Source organism: Denticeps clupeoides, chromosome 4, assembly GCF_900700375.1.
Source record: "Denticeps clupeoides chromosome 4, fDenClu1.1, whole genome shotgun sequence".
Lineage (NCBI taxonomy): Eukaryota > Metazoa > Chordata > Actinopteri > Clupeiformes > Denticipitidae > Denticeps > Denticeps clupeoides.
Window position 1 is genome coordinate 14,860,752 of NC_041710.1, and position 16,920 is coordinate 14,877,671.

General features: G+C 44.5%; 1 protein-coding gene across 1 annotated transcript in view; it reads right to left on the bottom strand.

The window, feature by feature from the left end:
- The window catches only part of LOC114788402 (single-stranded DNA-binding protein 3), a 46,623-nt gene that overhangs the window by 5,608 nt on the left and 24,095 nt on the right, over positions 1-16,920 (bottom strand). Inside the window, exons 5-6 of the mRNA XM_028976950.1 lie at positions 6,563-6,652; positions 1,463-1,546 (exon numbers count right to left, since the gene is read on the bottom strand). Of these exons, the coding sequence (XP_028832783.1) occupies positions 1,463-1,546; positions 6,563-6,652 (174 nt within the window). The remainder of the gene's footprint in view (positions 1-1,462; positions 1,547-6,562; positions 6,653-16,920) is intronic.

Below are 16,920 nucleotides of genomic sequence, written 5' to 3' on the forward strand. Positions count from 1 at the left end.
AACAACGACAAGAAATGACCAAAAAAAAAAGCTTGGGCAGCGGCAGTGGGATGGTCAGGCAGATGCACTGATGTGGATGACCTCTCATACACACACACCTGCCAAACTTCAACGTCCCTCACCCATTATGAAGATATAGTCAATCTGCCATAGGGAAGCATGTGTGTGATTGGCTGATTATGAAAGCCTCTCTGATATGAACTCATCATGAGGACGTGGGGAGACTCGTGCACTGAAAGCTCTGACTGCCGTGGGAGTGACCACAGCACCAGAAAGTGGGATCCATGCCTCGCCCCTGGAGTCCGTCAGGGAAACAATTAGACGTGCATTTCTGCTTAAACTCCACACGACTAAGGGGTTGTGGTGGAAAAAGGTTAAATTCCACCCTTGCTCCTGTTTCTCTCTCTCTTGTTTTTGGCTCATTTTGGGCCTCATCCACCCTCATCCCCAGCGAGCATTCAAGGTGTGTGTAGAAACATGTTGACACGCTCTCCTGAAATAAGAGAAGTTGCGGTGGTGGAGTGTGGCTTTCACACTTAATTGGAGTAGTGTTGCCAGGATAAGCAGTCAGGGCTTGGTTGGGGAAAGTTACATAATGCCTGATATGCCTCTTTCGCTCCAATCATCCTTGCTCACTCCTGACAGGAGCAGAAAAAGATTTCTGCTCCAGTCATCCATTCGACTGTGGCAGTGTGTGTGTATGTGCTGCATGTCCCTGCATATATAGCATTTGACAAGTTGTCAATGCATTTGTGCAAGCATACAGAGTGTTGTTGTGTGTGTGGTGTGGTCTGTGTGTGTTGACCAGTCTTATATATGTGCGAGTCTGTGCACACGTGTGTTTGGTGTCTGTGTGATGTACTTGTGTGTTGTGCATTTGTATCTCTAAGTGTATTATTAATGGCTCATTGATGTGCTGGTATGGTGTGTGCAGGATTCGGCCCGGTGCTCCTCTTGCCAGTTCCAGCAGCAGAGGCAGGCAGGCCTGTGAATAATTCATCCCCTCAGGGAAAGCTGCGGCCCGGGGTGTGGCAGGAGCGGCACCAACCCCCCGTCTGATCCAGGCTTCTCATGCCACCAGTCAGTTCCAGCAACTACTCTCCACCCACAAATACATCCATACATACAGACATATTGAGCAAAGTCTCATGACTACACAAAACCAACAGTGGTTGACTTCAAAAGGAGTGTCTACGTGTTTGTATGCACGCGTTGCCGCTTGAATCCCATTTAGTGTAGGACACAAACCAGGTGTACAAAGTTGTTCCATTATGCATGTACCTGTGTGTATGTGAGGTTGGCAACAAGGCTCATGGAGTGACTCCAGTTACAATATTTCCACTCCCTATCAATTTCCTACAAAAGAAATTCCAACCTGGCTGTGTGTGTGCGGGAGAGAGAGAGAGAGAAAGAAAGAAAAAGAGTGTGTGTGTGTGTGTGTGTGTGAGAGAGAGTGTCTTACCTGGCCATGAGGTCCCATCATGGGGTTGCTGGGGTTGTGTGGGGGTGGCTGTGCATGAGGTGACTGCTGGGAGCCAGGCGGGCCCTTTGGAGAGAGCAGAGGGAAATGAGAGGTACAAAGACACCAGTTCAAAGGTCAATAGGAGAATCTAATCCACCTAGACTCATCCCATTGGTGTTATTATATTGTTGTATTGTTTTGTTTTGTTTTTTTTTCTCCCTGATGGTAGGGACATATTTCAAGTTGACAACATGAAGATTTATGGAGCACAAATAGACGGGATAAAGGAGCACATGGGATTTCCTGCATTTATTCTCAACCCTAACACCTTAAAAGGGAGAGTGAGCCACTTCTATGGGTATTGCACTGACACAGAGGGTGGTCTGTCTTCTTTTTCCCTTTTTTGTGGTGACCCACTCTGCTCTATATACCAGTCACCCCCCACCTGTGCACCACCCAAACAGCCAAAGGAGCATATGGCGTTTATGTTCCTTCCTTCTCTGTCTCTAGTCCCCATGGAGACCATGCTGTGGCCTGGCCAAATCACTCCCATACAGAAGGCAGGGGGGAGGAGGTGTGACACCAGTGTTGAAGGGAGCGATTAATAAAAACATTCTCCACTTGGCTAAAGAGAAAACCGCCCGGATCGTCCCTGCGCAGCAGTCTCACTAAGCACTGATGCCAGGACGCTTTAGGGACCTGCTGGGGCTATAACACAAAGCCACCTCGCAGCATAGAACACAAGCGGCAGAGAACACTGCAGTTGCAGACTTACAGCCACTGGAGGGCAGTGTTAACAAAGACAAAAAAAAGTGGGGGAAAAAAAAAGAAGATTGTGAACTTTTTATGTTCATTTAAAGGATAGTCCAATACAAACGAATTTGCACATGCACTTATAATTTTTAATGAAAAGTTCACACACACACACACACACACACACACACACACACACACACACACACACACACACACATACATATAATATATAAAATAAAAATAAAAGAAATTTTATTTTGTGGCTGAAGATTATTATATTATATATTATATTATAATATTATTTTTTGGTTCATTGAGTCCCAGAAACTCTTCATTAAAAAGTCCAGGACCCTCATACCATCAAAACCCAATAAGGTATCTGTGGTATCTAGAACAAAGACGTTAGCGGTTGCTTTTCCAGAGAATCCAAATATGCTCAGAGGGCTTTAGGCACCCATCATCCAGTTGGTCATTCATCAGTTCAGCCAGTGTCTCTATGTTCAAACCCCGAACACCCACAAGACCTCTCCCTACATTTCCCATCTTCTACCACTTGATAGGTAGCAATGTAGCCAAGTGAAAAATTCACTTCAAGAGTCAGTGGTTTTAATGCTGGGGTGATCAGGGTATATAAGAAGATTCTGAGTGTTTTGGAGCCCTACTGTGAATGGCTGAAGCAGAGAGTATTGTTATAAGCAACAAAACACGGTGCACTGTGTGCTGTGCTACAATGTTTCACTATGACAATCACTTCACTTTCCCCATCACCCACACGTGAAGAACATGTGGAAGTACCAAGAGAGGAGAAGAATAAGGGATATTTTATTCAAAGCAAATCATCCCTCTCTTCTCAAACACTCCGCTCTGCTGACCCACTGCACCCAAACCCTAGTCAAAAGGTCATTATTTAATCAGATCAAATCAATGTCCTAAAGCAGAAGCATGGAGTTTGCTTGAATAAAAGCTTCATAGCAAGTAACCATACTAGTTGGCCCAAACAGGGCAGGAATCTGACAGCACAGGAAAATGGCTGATTCCGGCGCACTCTGTTAATTTCTCCAAGTCTCAACAGATTTAGCCATAGCCTGGCGCTGACCTCCGCCTACAGGAGATGAGCTGGAGTTGGGATGAGGAGCAGGCAGCCCCGGAAAGGATTGAGTGTGTGTGTTAGCAGGCTCTGGTTTACGCAGACAGAAGGAATCAGGGGGGAGAAAAGAGGTCAGACCTGATGGTCCAACTGTGCCACGTAGCAACACCACACTTACGCCCACGCAAAGCAGTTCTTACTTTTTCCCCACCCACCTTACATCCAAACAAAACTAGCCACTTCTACAAAATTAGCCCACACACACAGACTTGCTCCTACATTCACTCCTCCTCTCAGTTTATAAATAGCACTTCCGTACGCCACACAAAGCCAGGCAGGCTGTTGCAGAGCACAATAGATAGGGATGGTAACTGAACACATATTACACACACACAGTCCCATTAGCTGAGCGTCTCCTCCTTCATATTCATCTATTCAACTCATGCTACGTTATCACCTCTGTAGTCAAATGCCATAGCTGTCCATCATGTACAACGGCCACACAACTACTCAGCCACCAACACACACACCCAGCACCCACCCAAAGGGCAGCCAACGGCAAGGCACAACAGAAAACAGGCAAATGTGTGTAGCAGCATTTTTAGTAATTGTCCATGATCTTATTTACCAGAACATGTACAGATATATATATATCTAACCAATCAGTGCATGCATTTGCAGCTTAGTGAGGACCAAATGTTCTACCAGAAAATATTTCAAGGTTAAGGTAAAATATTTCAAAAACATGCAGATTCAGAAGAAAAACCTTGCAAACGGCAGTCTTCACAAATTAATAGCAATGAATGAAATATTCTTCTTAAATATTTAGTTCTTTACATAGTTGAATGTGCTGACAACAAAACCACATAAAACAATAATCGATGGAAATCAAATTGATCAACCCAAGGAGGTCTGGATTTGGAGTCAAAATTAAACTCGGGGGAAAAAAAAAAAAAAAAAAACACACTACAAGTTGATCCAACTTTGATGTAATGTCCTTCGTGTGTGTGGCCTCCACGTGCCTGTATGACCTTCCTACAACGTCTGGGCAAGATCCTGATGAGGGATCTCCTCCCAGACCTGGATTAAAGCATCCGCCAACTCCTGGACAGTCTGGGGTGCGACACAGTGATTGTGGATGGAGCCATACATGATGTTGCAGATGTGTTCAAGTGAAAGTGAAGTGATTGTGAAACACTGAAGAACAAAGTGTCCTATGCATTTAATCTGTCAACCTTGGTGAGCAGTAGGCAGCCATGAAAGGCACTAGTGCAGTGTGTGGGAACAATGTTTTTGCTCAGTGGCACCTCAGTGGCACCTTGGGAGTCAAACCGGCAACCTTCTGATTACGGGTCTGTTTCCTTAACCACTAGGCCACCACTGCCTCAGCTGGATTCAGGTCTGGGGAATGGGTAGGCCAGTACATAGAATCAATGCCTTTATCTTGCAGGAATTGCTCACACACTCGAGCCACATGAGGTCTAGCATAGTCTTGTATTAGGAGGACATTTATGGCAAGCTGGAGGTCATTTTGCGGGGCTCTGGCACTGCTCTTCTTGTTCCTCCTTGCACAAAGGCTGAGGAAGCAGTCCTCCTGGTTTTTTGCCCTCCATGCTCTGGACACTACGCTGACAGATACAGCAAACCTTCTTGCCAGAGCTCGCATTTATGTGGCATCCTGGATGAGCTGCACTACCTGTGCCACTTGTGTGGGTTGTAGATTTAATTTCATGCTACCACTTGAGTGAAAGCACCTCCAGCAAGGGACCAAAACATCAGCCAGAAAACATAGGAATGGAGAATTCAGCTGTGGTCACCACCTGCAGACCCATGCCTTTTTAGGAATGTCTTGCTAATTGCCAGTATTTTCCATGTTGTCTATTTCATTTGCACAACAGCATGTAAAATTGATAGTCAGTGTTGCTTCTTAAGTTGACTGATTTCACTGAATTGTGATTAACTTACATTGCATTGTTTAAGTGTTCTCTTTATTTTTTAACAGTATGTGTGTATATATACACACACACACACACACACACACATATGCCTCATTAGCCACTGTGTGGGTTTAGTGACTAAACATGTAAGGGTAGAAGAGACAGAGCAGGAAGGTGTGGAGGACAGGTCAGTTGATTGGGAGTGATGAACACTGTAGTTGTTTCTGGTGGCTATAAAGCTGTCTTTATTAGTCTTAGTCGAATACATACTCATTTCAGTCTAGTCAAAATTCAGTTGACTAAAAGTCATTTATTTTCAGCCACATTTTAGTCATAATTGTCCATCAGTATTTTAGTCTAGTTTTAGTCAATGAAAATTGTATTTTAGTCTCTAATACAATTATATTTAACCTAGTCAGTACAGTACAGGTACCTAGAACAGACAAAAACAATTTCATAATTAAAACAAGGTTATCTTATTAAATTATTGTTTTCCTTATAGACTCAAGAATATGCAACATGTATTCAAGACAAGGAAGATACTCTGATTTGTTCCATGTTTATTGACCACACTTTTTCTTTTCCACTTCATTGTAAAGAAAGAGCATCCAAAGATTGCCTCTTCATTTTCTCCCAGTCATCTGCTAAACCATATAAGCATCTCATGAAATCCAAATAATGCATATTGCGATTGCCTATTGCAAAAGTGACATCTGTGTGACCAGATGAGAGAGAGAGAGAGAAACAGAAACAGTGATATAATAATGCCATTAAATGAGAAGAAATAAGGTAGTCAACAAAAATGAAGAGATATTCTGGTATAGTTTTTAATCTTATATTAATATTATATACTCTCTCATATAAATACTACCATATTTAGTCTCATTTTTATTCAACAATATAACGACATTATAGTGATCACCGCATGACCAGCACTTACGTTCCGAATCATTTTAATCATGTCAAAGGGTCGGTTGACTAGGCATACATTTTGTTGACCAACAATAATGAACCCACAAGAAAGATGCAAATCTTCTGCTCAAAACATACAACATTACATATTCATACACAGTCCTAATCCACTGGTAAAAATCCACAGTTTGTCTGTCACCCTCATTCTCTTACAAGCAGACTATTAGCACAAGCAGCAACACTCTTGCTTCTCTGTCTGTCGCTTTGACACAGATGTACACACACTAACACACAGACACACACACACTCCTGATGCTCAGAAGTCGAGATGTACTAAAAAGCAAATGGGCAAGCAGAGAGGGATGATGGATAAGAATATTGATATAGATTAAGAAAAGAGCAGCCTACCTGGAAGAATCCCGGGGGCATTGGTCCACCAGGCATGCCATCATTTGGGGGCATGTTGCCCATAACCGGACTGGGTGCTGCGGCCGCACTCTGCCAATAAAACAAACAAAACAGTTCACTCAGGAGTCTCCACATGAATGTAGACACATGCAAATCACAGGATTTAAGACACATTTACCAATGGAATAAGGCAATATGGAGAGGAGACCTCAAAATGGCTCTCCACTTTAGACGACCATTAGTGTATACACACTCCGCCCCCCTTGTTTTATCAAGACTAAATAAACACTTGGAACAAAGCATTATGTTTGCAGTCATCAACTATGTTTTTGAGAGAAAACAGTAGATTGTGCGAGAGTGATGGCATAAGCCTGAATTATTTGTCAAACTTAATTGATAAGGAATTCCATAAAACACTTTGAAAAGACAAAAGATGCCTTGAATGCCAATTCACCATAGCACTGACACTAAGTTGTCTTTTAATTGAGCTCTATAAATACATTTTGATTTTACTTTTTATATTTTCTAACTTTTTTATATGTGGATTTAGGAGCCACATCTGCATTTGAGCACATGAAGCAGATTGACATTAAGCCAGAGTTCATTTGCTGTGAAATGAACCTCGGGGTGGAAATGGTGTACATGAACTGTGCACAATCCACCACCACCACCCAATACAGGGAAACAGTGGAAGACCCTCTCCCAGTCCTCTGCTTACACACGAGGAGCAGTGCAAGGGCTGTTTAGAGCATATGAGATGGGTAGGAGGCTTAAGCAAGTGTGTGTGTGCGTTTGTGTGTGTGTGTGTGTGTGTGAGAGAGATGGGCACCACAGTGAGTCAGAGCTCTCAAGACCTCAACCCCAACTCCACTCAGCAGTAACCAAACCCTCCTTGCAATGCACCCCCAACCCACACACACAGACATAAAAACACATAACCCCTCTCAGTCCAATGCATAAATAGCTTTAAACTGACACATGTCTGAGTGCCAGGTGAGGACCATGGTAACAAGCATGCAACAGGCATACAAACACAGAGACACAAAGCTTATTCAGCCAAGTCCTGCCTTTGCAAATATGTGTGTGTGTGTGTGTGTGTGTGTGTATGGCGGCATAGTCCTGGTGTTTTTGCAGGGCTGTTAAGAGTACGTGATTTAGCGAGCGTATGAGTGTGAAGTCAGTGCAGCTTCAGGCTAGTTAGAGCTCATCAGTGGGGTTGTGGGTCGCTAGGCATCAGTTCCTCAGTCTCGCTCTCTCAGAGGCGTGACCCTGCGCTGACCTCCCCTCACTCAGCCAACCAGCAGTTGAGGGCAGCACTGAATCACAACCCAGTCGTCTGCTGATCCGTAACCTGGGGCGACCAGAGTGTATTAGCGCTACAAGGCAGTCAGACCACTGTGTTTGTGAGATTTTGTGTGTACATATACAGAAGGATCACATGTGTGGGCACTGCAAGTATGTGTGTGACTGTCCCTCATAGAATGTATGAGTGTGTTTAGGTATGTTCAGGTGTGTGTGTGTGTGTGTGTGTGTGTAAGAGAGAGAGAGAGAGAGAGAAAGAGAGAGAGAAAGAGAGAGAGAGAGAGAGAGAGAGGGAGAGCAGCAATCTGCAAGCAGAGACTCAGATTCACTCAGGTGCTTCAGAGAGAGGCCTCCTTCTCCTTGTTGCCATGACAACCCCGACCTCAGCTCTCCCTCTCCAGTGCCATTAAAACCCTCAGGCCGTCAATCATCTGCCAGCAGGGAGTCAGAGAGAGAGAGAGAGAGAATGAGAGAAAAGGGAGAATGAAGAAGAAAAAAAAAAAAAAGGAGGAATGAAAGAAGTAGAGATAGGAGGACAGGGAAGAGATGAGGTAGTAGAATGAGTTAGCAGGAAGGAGAAAAAGAGATTGATGGATGGATGGAGAAAACGGGCAGTATGAGGAAAATTTGTTTGGCAGCAGAATGGTGAGCTGGGCGATACGGTCTAAAATCGATCACATTAACAATATTCATCATGATCTGACAATGGAATTAAATCAGCAGAAAGAACAGACAGCTGATTCTGAGTGAGACTGTTTAATAATATTTACAGCGAGCACTTGATTCCAATGTTGACCAGACCGGCGCCTGCATGGTAAAGAGTTCTTTAAAAAAAATAAAATAAAAATTGCAAGTCACTGTTGGACCCAGGTGAGAACCAGTTGTTGTAATGATAATCATGCATGTGTTATATCTTGACAACACGCCATCCAGCTGTTGAAGGAGGTGTGTGGAATTGAGGGTGTGCAGAGACAATAGCAACAAGCTATAGTGTGGGGAGGGCACTCCTATAGTAGCCATGATCATCATCAGCACTCAGCATCCTCATTTGCACTCCTCTCTTGTGGTCTTGTTTCCTCAGCTCTAGTAGTCAGGGACTAACACACACACACACACACACACACACACACACACATATATATAATTATTGTTTTTATTTGTTTTTTTAATAAAATGACTTTTACCCAGTCTAGCTGTAGGTCAAAATAAAAAACGGGGAAACGAGTAAATACTTGGATTCAATCTGTCTCTAGGCAGAAAAACCAAAAACCAATGGCAGTCTGAGCTGAACTGGTTTAAGAAATTCAAAAACATTAGAAGGAACAGCAAATGCATGTAAAGAACACCTACACAGACACTATCAGACATGCATGGGCTGTGTTAGCCTACAGAAAGTATTTGTGTAATTCCAGCACATATTTAGATGTTCACTGTTTGTCTGGCTGTGCATGAGGAATGCCAGCGAGACCGGAGAGTGTCCACTGGAGAAAGAGTTATAAACTGGAATACCGGTCGACAAACGACAAGCCCCTTATCTGGCCAAGTCAAAAATAGAAGGGAAACATTTTGACAGCCACTGTGTCCATGGCTTCCATTTTAAGCAGTCTGGGAGTGCAGTCTTCACCCACAGAATGTTGCATCAGTAATTTCATGTTCCACTGATGGGAAAATTGACAGTGATTGGTCCCCACTGAATACTCACGGTCAAACAAACTACTTCCCCCTGTCACCGAATCACTTAAAAACCAAAATGACCGTGCGAGGGGTCCAAATAGTAAAACCTGATGTGAATCTACTGATTCAAATCATTCAGAAGACACGGAAGTCCACTGGCTGCCCTACATGAAGCAGTGGCCAACAGGAAGCATCCAAGGTGGTTCCTCAGGAGCCGCTGAGCTGAACCACACTCTTTCATCCCACCCCCGTCTTCCTCCCTCCCTCTGCTTGGTTCAGATCCTAGGCGAGCAGTCTGCCGACAGAGTCAACTCTATAAAGATTAGCAGGAGAGGCTTGTGTGCATAATCAAGACTGCTGGCTGACAGATGTGCCTTTTAATCAATGGGAGTGTGGCGTGGAGCATGATCTCTCTCTACATGAACCCACAAAAGGAACAGCCCAACACCAGATCCCCCCTTGAGCAGCTTCCATGTCAACCAGGGTAATTAATTGCCCAAAATCAGATATTCCTGTGAACTTCACGTGCTTGTTGCTTCTACACATTTGCTGGAGATCTTGCGGGACTCCTGGACTGACCTCAACAGAATGAAGGACCACCAATGTTGAAGAAGAGGCTGCACACTACTGAGCTGGCTAAACTAATTCACGCTTAAATTTACTTCATTTTTCAAAACCTTTGTATGTTCATGCAGCTGCAGAATATTGCGGTTTTCACTTCACAAATCCCTGACATGTTTCACTTTTCATACCAGCAACATTAAAGTTTTAATTAAATCTTTTACACTTTCACTTGCATTCATGGTATAGTAAAACATGATGCCAATTTTGTGTCCTAATTAATCTTTGCAGTTTTTGACCGATGTCATGACCGCGCCCCTCGCCCACCAGGTACTCGCCCTGCAATCACCAATAAAAACCCAATTTGGTCTGACATTCACACATGCATATGTGTGTACACACACACACCTGGGTGGAAGAATGTTCACACCTACAAGAAGAGTGTCTGGCTAGTACTGTGGTAAAAAAAAACTAATAAGATGCATACTCAATCTACACACACACACACACACACACACACACACCTGAGGAGAAACAAGGTCCCGTAGCCTTTCATCAGGGCACAGACATCCCCACGGGGACAATGCGATGTCACAGACCTCCCCGAAACAAAGGGAACAAGGGGACAAAACCGGCTGCCAGAACCGTGCCGCTAATTTGAGATAATTAATGCCATTAATTAGGTACTAGAGGGGGGCGTGCAGGAAGGGAGAATGACACTGGGCAGGGAAAAGGAGCCCAGGCGGAAGGGTAAGCAAGAGAGGGAAAAAAGAAAAAAATTAGGAAGTTATGAAGGAAGGACAGGAAAAGGAACAATAAATAAATAAACAAACAAACAAACAAAAAACTTAGTGACCAAATAGGAGGGGAGATATATATATATATATTTATAGATATATATATTGTGTGTGTGTGTGTGTGTGTGTGTGTGTGTGTGTGTGTGTGTGTGTGTGTGTGTTGGAAACTCACATCTGCTGTGAAAAATACTGATGGGCGAATGTAAATAAATAAACAACGTCAGCAGCAGACTTGAAACGAAAATGCAGGCTGTTTAAACGATCTCTTTATCTGTCGCCACCAGAGACGAGCTCACAGAGCGGCCATCTCCTCGGAGCGACCCACCACAACCCAACCTCCCTCCCTCCCCTCTCCGCCTAATCATACCAGGGCGCGGACTGAGATATCCTGGGACTCACACATGCCCAGACACACACACACACACACACACACACACATACAAAAACACAACACAGGAGGCAGCCATGCAAAAAGACAGTGTGATTACATTGTGTGTCAACACACACACACACACATACACACACACACACACACACACAGTCACTCAATGGACCAGCCACCCTGTCTGAGAAGTGCAGGCGGACAGGCGGCATCACGATTATCCGTCTCTTGCTGCTTCCGGGTTGCCCGCTGACTGACAACTGCACAGCCGCTGCGCAGGCACTGATCCCGCGCTAATCCAATGCAGACAAGTTAATTGGCGGCGGCGTATTTGCATTGACAGGAGGAAAAGAAAAACATAATTAAAATGGAACTTTTTTCCTTCTGTTCCGATGCCATCTCCTTGCCGTTGTGCCTTACTGAAAAACAACAATCACCATGTCATAATAACTGACAGCACAGGAAAAAAAAAAAGGCAGATGCACAAGGTCCCTCCGGCCGCGATGCACAACGGCAACGTCCAATCGTACTTATATGCAAGCAAACAATGCAGCGCAGCATCAGTCTAAATCAGGTTTGTGGAGCAGGGATGAAACTGGAAAATGGGACTAGGGGTATGCAGAGTTTAAGGACCTCTGTGGAACTCCTGGGATATTTTGGTTTTTCAGCCTGGTGAGCTCCTGTCCCCGCACTTAGCCAGGAGATTTAAACACTAAATTCAGCGCCAGGCTAAGACCTCCCGTGGGTCTTATTAAAAAATGAAAAGAATTTCTGGTGGGCGACTTGCAAATAACTTCCCCTCTAACTATTGCCCCATTAGACCTGGGCAGAACTGCCTAAAAATTATTTCATGGTATAATTTGAAGCACAGGCAGTAAGGGTAAATAAATCACAATATGAAGTCAGCTCCAGTGAGTGGTGTGACGTGTGTGCGTTTTCTTAAATTAGCCATTTAATAGGCACCATAGACAGTGCTCCAGATGAGAAATTATTTGTCCCCTCAATTTCAGTTGTGCTCAAGACAAATGAAACATATGCATAGGTTGATTAACATATTTACAGGCTTTACAGTCTGGAAAAGTGCTACAAGTAAAAATGTTAAATTTAACCCAGCCTGGCGATCTGGAATTGTAAATCGTTTGTTAATTTTTTTCAATAGCACCACCTACCTTGTTCTTAATTGTGCAAGTGTGAGCTGAGCAAATCAATGCTGATCAATACTATATTTTTATGTAAAAAAAAAAAAAAGTGGCAGATGGAACTGAATTTAATTCCAATATACTTAATTTAGTTTATAAAGCAGCCATGTTGAAAATGTAATGTACATTATCTTTCTTTTGTGTGTGTTTATGGGTTAACTACTCAAACACAATCTGACAACAGTTCACGGTGTGAAAGGTTATTTTCATCTCTTTCTATGTTTCTATATGGCTATGATGACAGTTAGTTCACTTTGACACGCTGAACATTTTAATAGCAGGATATTAATTACACCCACTATTTTGGCGTAGCTGGGTTAAGCAGTGCCACTCCTCAGCAGTGCATAGAGCTGCAGTCTCCAGTCAGTGGTGAGGAAGTGGGAAGCAGGAGGGATCGAGGGCCCGTCTTCACCTTGGCTTGGCCGGTGAGGCTGCACTACATGGCTGACTCTTTTACAACCCCCCTACTACAGCAGAGAGGGCCGTTAGGGGGAAGCCCAGGGGAGCTGTTTTGTGTGTGTGAGAGTGTGCGTGTGTGTGTGTGTGTGTGTGTGTGTGTGTGTGTGAGAGTGTGCGTGTGTGTGTGAGAGTGTGCGTGTGTGTGCGTGCGTGTGTGCGCGCACATGCACAAGCGCATGCACAAGAGAGAGCAAGAGGAAAAGAGAGAGGGGGAAGAAAAAAAAAAAAGAAAAAAAAAAAAAAAAAGAGGAGAGTGAAAAGAGTGTGTGCAAGTTGAGGGGGAGGGGAGAAGATAGCTGCTTCAGCTGAACACATGCATGGGCCTCCTGGCCTACACACACATGGACGGACACACACACACACACACACACACACACACAGGGGGGACTGAAGCAGGGGGTGTTGCGGAAACTGTGCTTAAAATCCCTAAAAATTACACAAGTCGAACTTGAAGCACATGGTCAATTAGGCTCTGGCCAACAAAGAAAACTTTCCTCACAAAATATTTCAAAATGCTTTCACAGGAAACACTCCATGGTGAGGTGAACTAGGACTGAGGTACACCACTAATGGTCTCAGAAGACCTTCATCCAAGACCATACAGAGAAAAGGAAGGGTGGAGTTAGATGCATTAAAAACCAGCAAGAGGAAAAACCTCATCTGCAGTCAAGGCAAAGCTGTAATAGAACAGAGATGGCAACAGGGGGCAGTATCTGCACCAGTTATCCTTCCAAGGTTTACACAGAAGTCACCACAGGTTCTGAACGCATTGTGGACTGCATGACTGGCACAGAAAAGCTGATCAACCCTCCAAACTTCAGAAGGACGCCTGTTCATCACATCTTGCATCTGTATGTGTGTCATGGCTTCTGCTTCAACTGAACAGATGTGTGTAGGGAAAAAAGCGCTCTAAGAATTAGCAACTAAATGAGCACAAAAACACAAAACACAAGATCAGGTTATTGTGTGACTAGACATGCCTGATATGTCAATACCTACAGTCTAGAAAGGTCTCATGTGATGTGCTGAAAGAGACAGCGGAAGAAATGGTTGGGTTACATCAACATGCTTGCCTTCCTCTGAACAGGCACCTCCATGTTAGTGTGCCAGCATCCTTATGAATAAATAAAAAGAAGGCTTGAAATAACCATCCCGATTCGACAACACAAAGCACACCTCATACTCCCATTTAGGCAGGCCCTTCAGAAATGTAGTTTTCCAGGATCAAAATGCAGGATAAATTATTTTCTAACAAGGTTCACAAAAAGTGAATTTGCATGTCCAGTTTATTACTAATAAAATGTGATGATTATAAAAACATTGTGATATCACTTTAATATGAAGTCATTGAAAATTCCCATCTCAGGATCAAGAACTGAGGTTTCAGTTCAGGATGATGCAAAAGTTCATGCGAATGCTGGGAAACGCTTGTGGCTTTTTCACTTGGCTGACAAAACTGAGAAATGAGTAGTCAGGTCCAGCGAACCATTTTTTAAAATTGGAAATGAATTCTTGCTGGGTGTTACCTTCCAATGGTTCCTTCATTATTTAGTGCAGCGAAGATTTCCCTCCAAAGAAAAGGAAGCAGGCTTCGGCCTCACTCAGCAGCCACCCCCTCCTGTTCTTTCAACTAACCTTCAACTTCTGGTTTTGATTTGAGGTACGAGGGGCCATGAGGCCTTTGAAAACCAAACTGCCCCCCACCCGAGCAAATGCAGACTGTTTGCATGGTGAAGCCGTTTCAGAGAAGAAAGAATTTTAACTCCTGTGCTTGTCCTTAACATCTGCACACATTAAGATGGATTCAGTAAACCTCTCTGGTGTTTAGTCAGGTCTATGTGAACGAACCGCTCCCACGACAACAGGCTAACCGTACACAAGAGTATGACAAACATTTTACATTTCAGACTTTCACTTCCATATTAAAGTAAATATGTCCCCTCTCCATACGTAATAACAACGTATGGAGAGGGGACCAAAACAGTCAGACAATGACAGCGCAGACCTCTAGGCAACGAGTTGACCTAGAATACAGAGAGCATCTAAGACCCAGGGGAGAGACCCACCCCCTCCACTGCCCCCGCAAGCCCACCCCGACCAACACACACACACACACAGAAATCCCAGCCCTCCCCCTGTTCTATTATGCTAATTCTGCATGTGAGCTAGCAGGCCGCAGAGTCCCAGGAGGAGAAACAGGGTCGCTTGCCTCTACCCTTCCCTCCGTCTCTCCCTCTCTCTCCCCCCACCCCCCATCCAGCAGGGGATGGGTGTCAGCAGCTTGCAGAAACTGTTGCCATGGCGACGGGTCCTGTCTGCACTCTTCTCCCCCAGGCATCCCGGATCAAGAAGGCAGAGAGAGAGGGAGAGACAGAAAGAAAGAAAGAAAGAAAGAAAGAGAGAGAGAGAGAGAGAAAGGAGGGGGATACTAAAAATGCATAATATTGCAGGTGAATGTCCATTAGATGAAAGTGATTGTTCACAAGTTCTCTTATTTCTTATTTCCTGTAATACCATTTCGACCAGACCCCAAAGCTCCAAAACAGAAAACACTCCAAGACACATCGTGGTCTGTGAGAACCGTGTTTGAAATGTTCATCTGATGTGACTACATCAGGACACATCTATAAGCCACTAGCACCAAAACCTCCACCACAACTTCTGTTATATTGTTCTGCTGGCCCAGTGGCTTACAGAAGCAATGAGCCCACGCAGGTTCTGAGGAATACTGTCCCACAGTAATGAAAAACAGATTGTGCCGTTGTTAACGGGGGATGGGAAGGGGTAATGGAAGTTACACTGAACGGTGGGAGAATCGGACCTCAGAACCTAAAAAACAGGCAGCTGTGACTTACTGCTTTATTGGTGGACAGACATTTGTCACAGACATTGAGGCAACAAGTGAAGACAATTTTTAAAACACTAAGCACAAACCCAAACACACAAACTTAATACAAATTTCAGCCTTTGTCTGGTCATTCTATCTAGCCAGTAATTGGACCAATCAGTGTGTCTGCTCCACCTTCTCTCAAAGCATCATGGGAGGCTTGCAGAGAAGCGACGAGAAATCCCTTCGTGGTTCGGCTAGATTAAACTGGCTCTGTAATCCGCTTGCTGTTCACCTCCTCGTCCTCCTCAACTCTCTTCCCATCTTTGTGTGTGTGTGTGTGTGTGGAGAGAGAGGATTCTCTGAGAATTGCATACAAGCAGCTATGGGGAAACTGAGTGACAGAGAATGAGAGAAGAGAGGATAAGTGAGTGAGCGAGCGAGCAAGTGTGTGTGTGTGTGAGAGAGAGAGAGAGAGAGAGAGAGAGAGAGAGCGAGCAGTGGGGGCAGGATGCTCAGCTCTGTTTGCACCAACAGAAGCCGTGGTGCTGCAGGAGCTGAGAGAATCTGATGAACGTTTCTCTATCCCTCTCCACCATCCGCCCACCCTCCCTCCCCTCCTCACTCCCCCAGCCTCCTTCTTTGCCTCCCCCTCCCCCAATTCGTTTGCTGGTGGCAGATAAAGATGGAGAATATGTGCTGTAGGTGGGTTGGGCTGAGAGAGGAGGAGGTGGCAACTGCAGTCACATCAACCGTTCAGCAGCGTGAGTGTAGGAAGGGGAGGGAAGGGGGAAGGGAGGGATGGATGGATGGATGGAAAGCGGAGCTCATAGACTAGCCAGAGGTGAGGCGGTGCTGGACAAATTTCTCACGGCACTCAGTAAACATCACCGGGAGATAAGCCAGCCTCTGCAGTGCACAGCAACTGTTGACTCCCTCGCTTCCATTTTCTCCTACCGACTACAAGGGTCACGCTGTCTCACTGAACTTTAATTATCCCAGAATGCATTTCAGAAAATGCCAAATGCTTAATCTGGTGAAATTCTAATGAAAAATGACGTACAGGGTGCTTCCTGTCAGAAAAATCCAGCACCAGAAAACAAGAATAGTAACTGGTTTTGGTTGGCATCCTGAAATGCGCAGAGATCTCATATCCT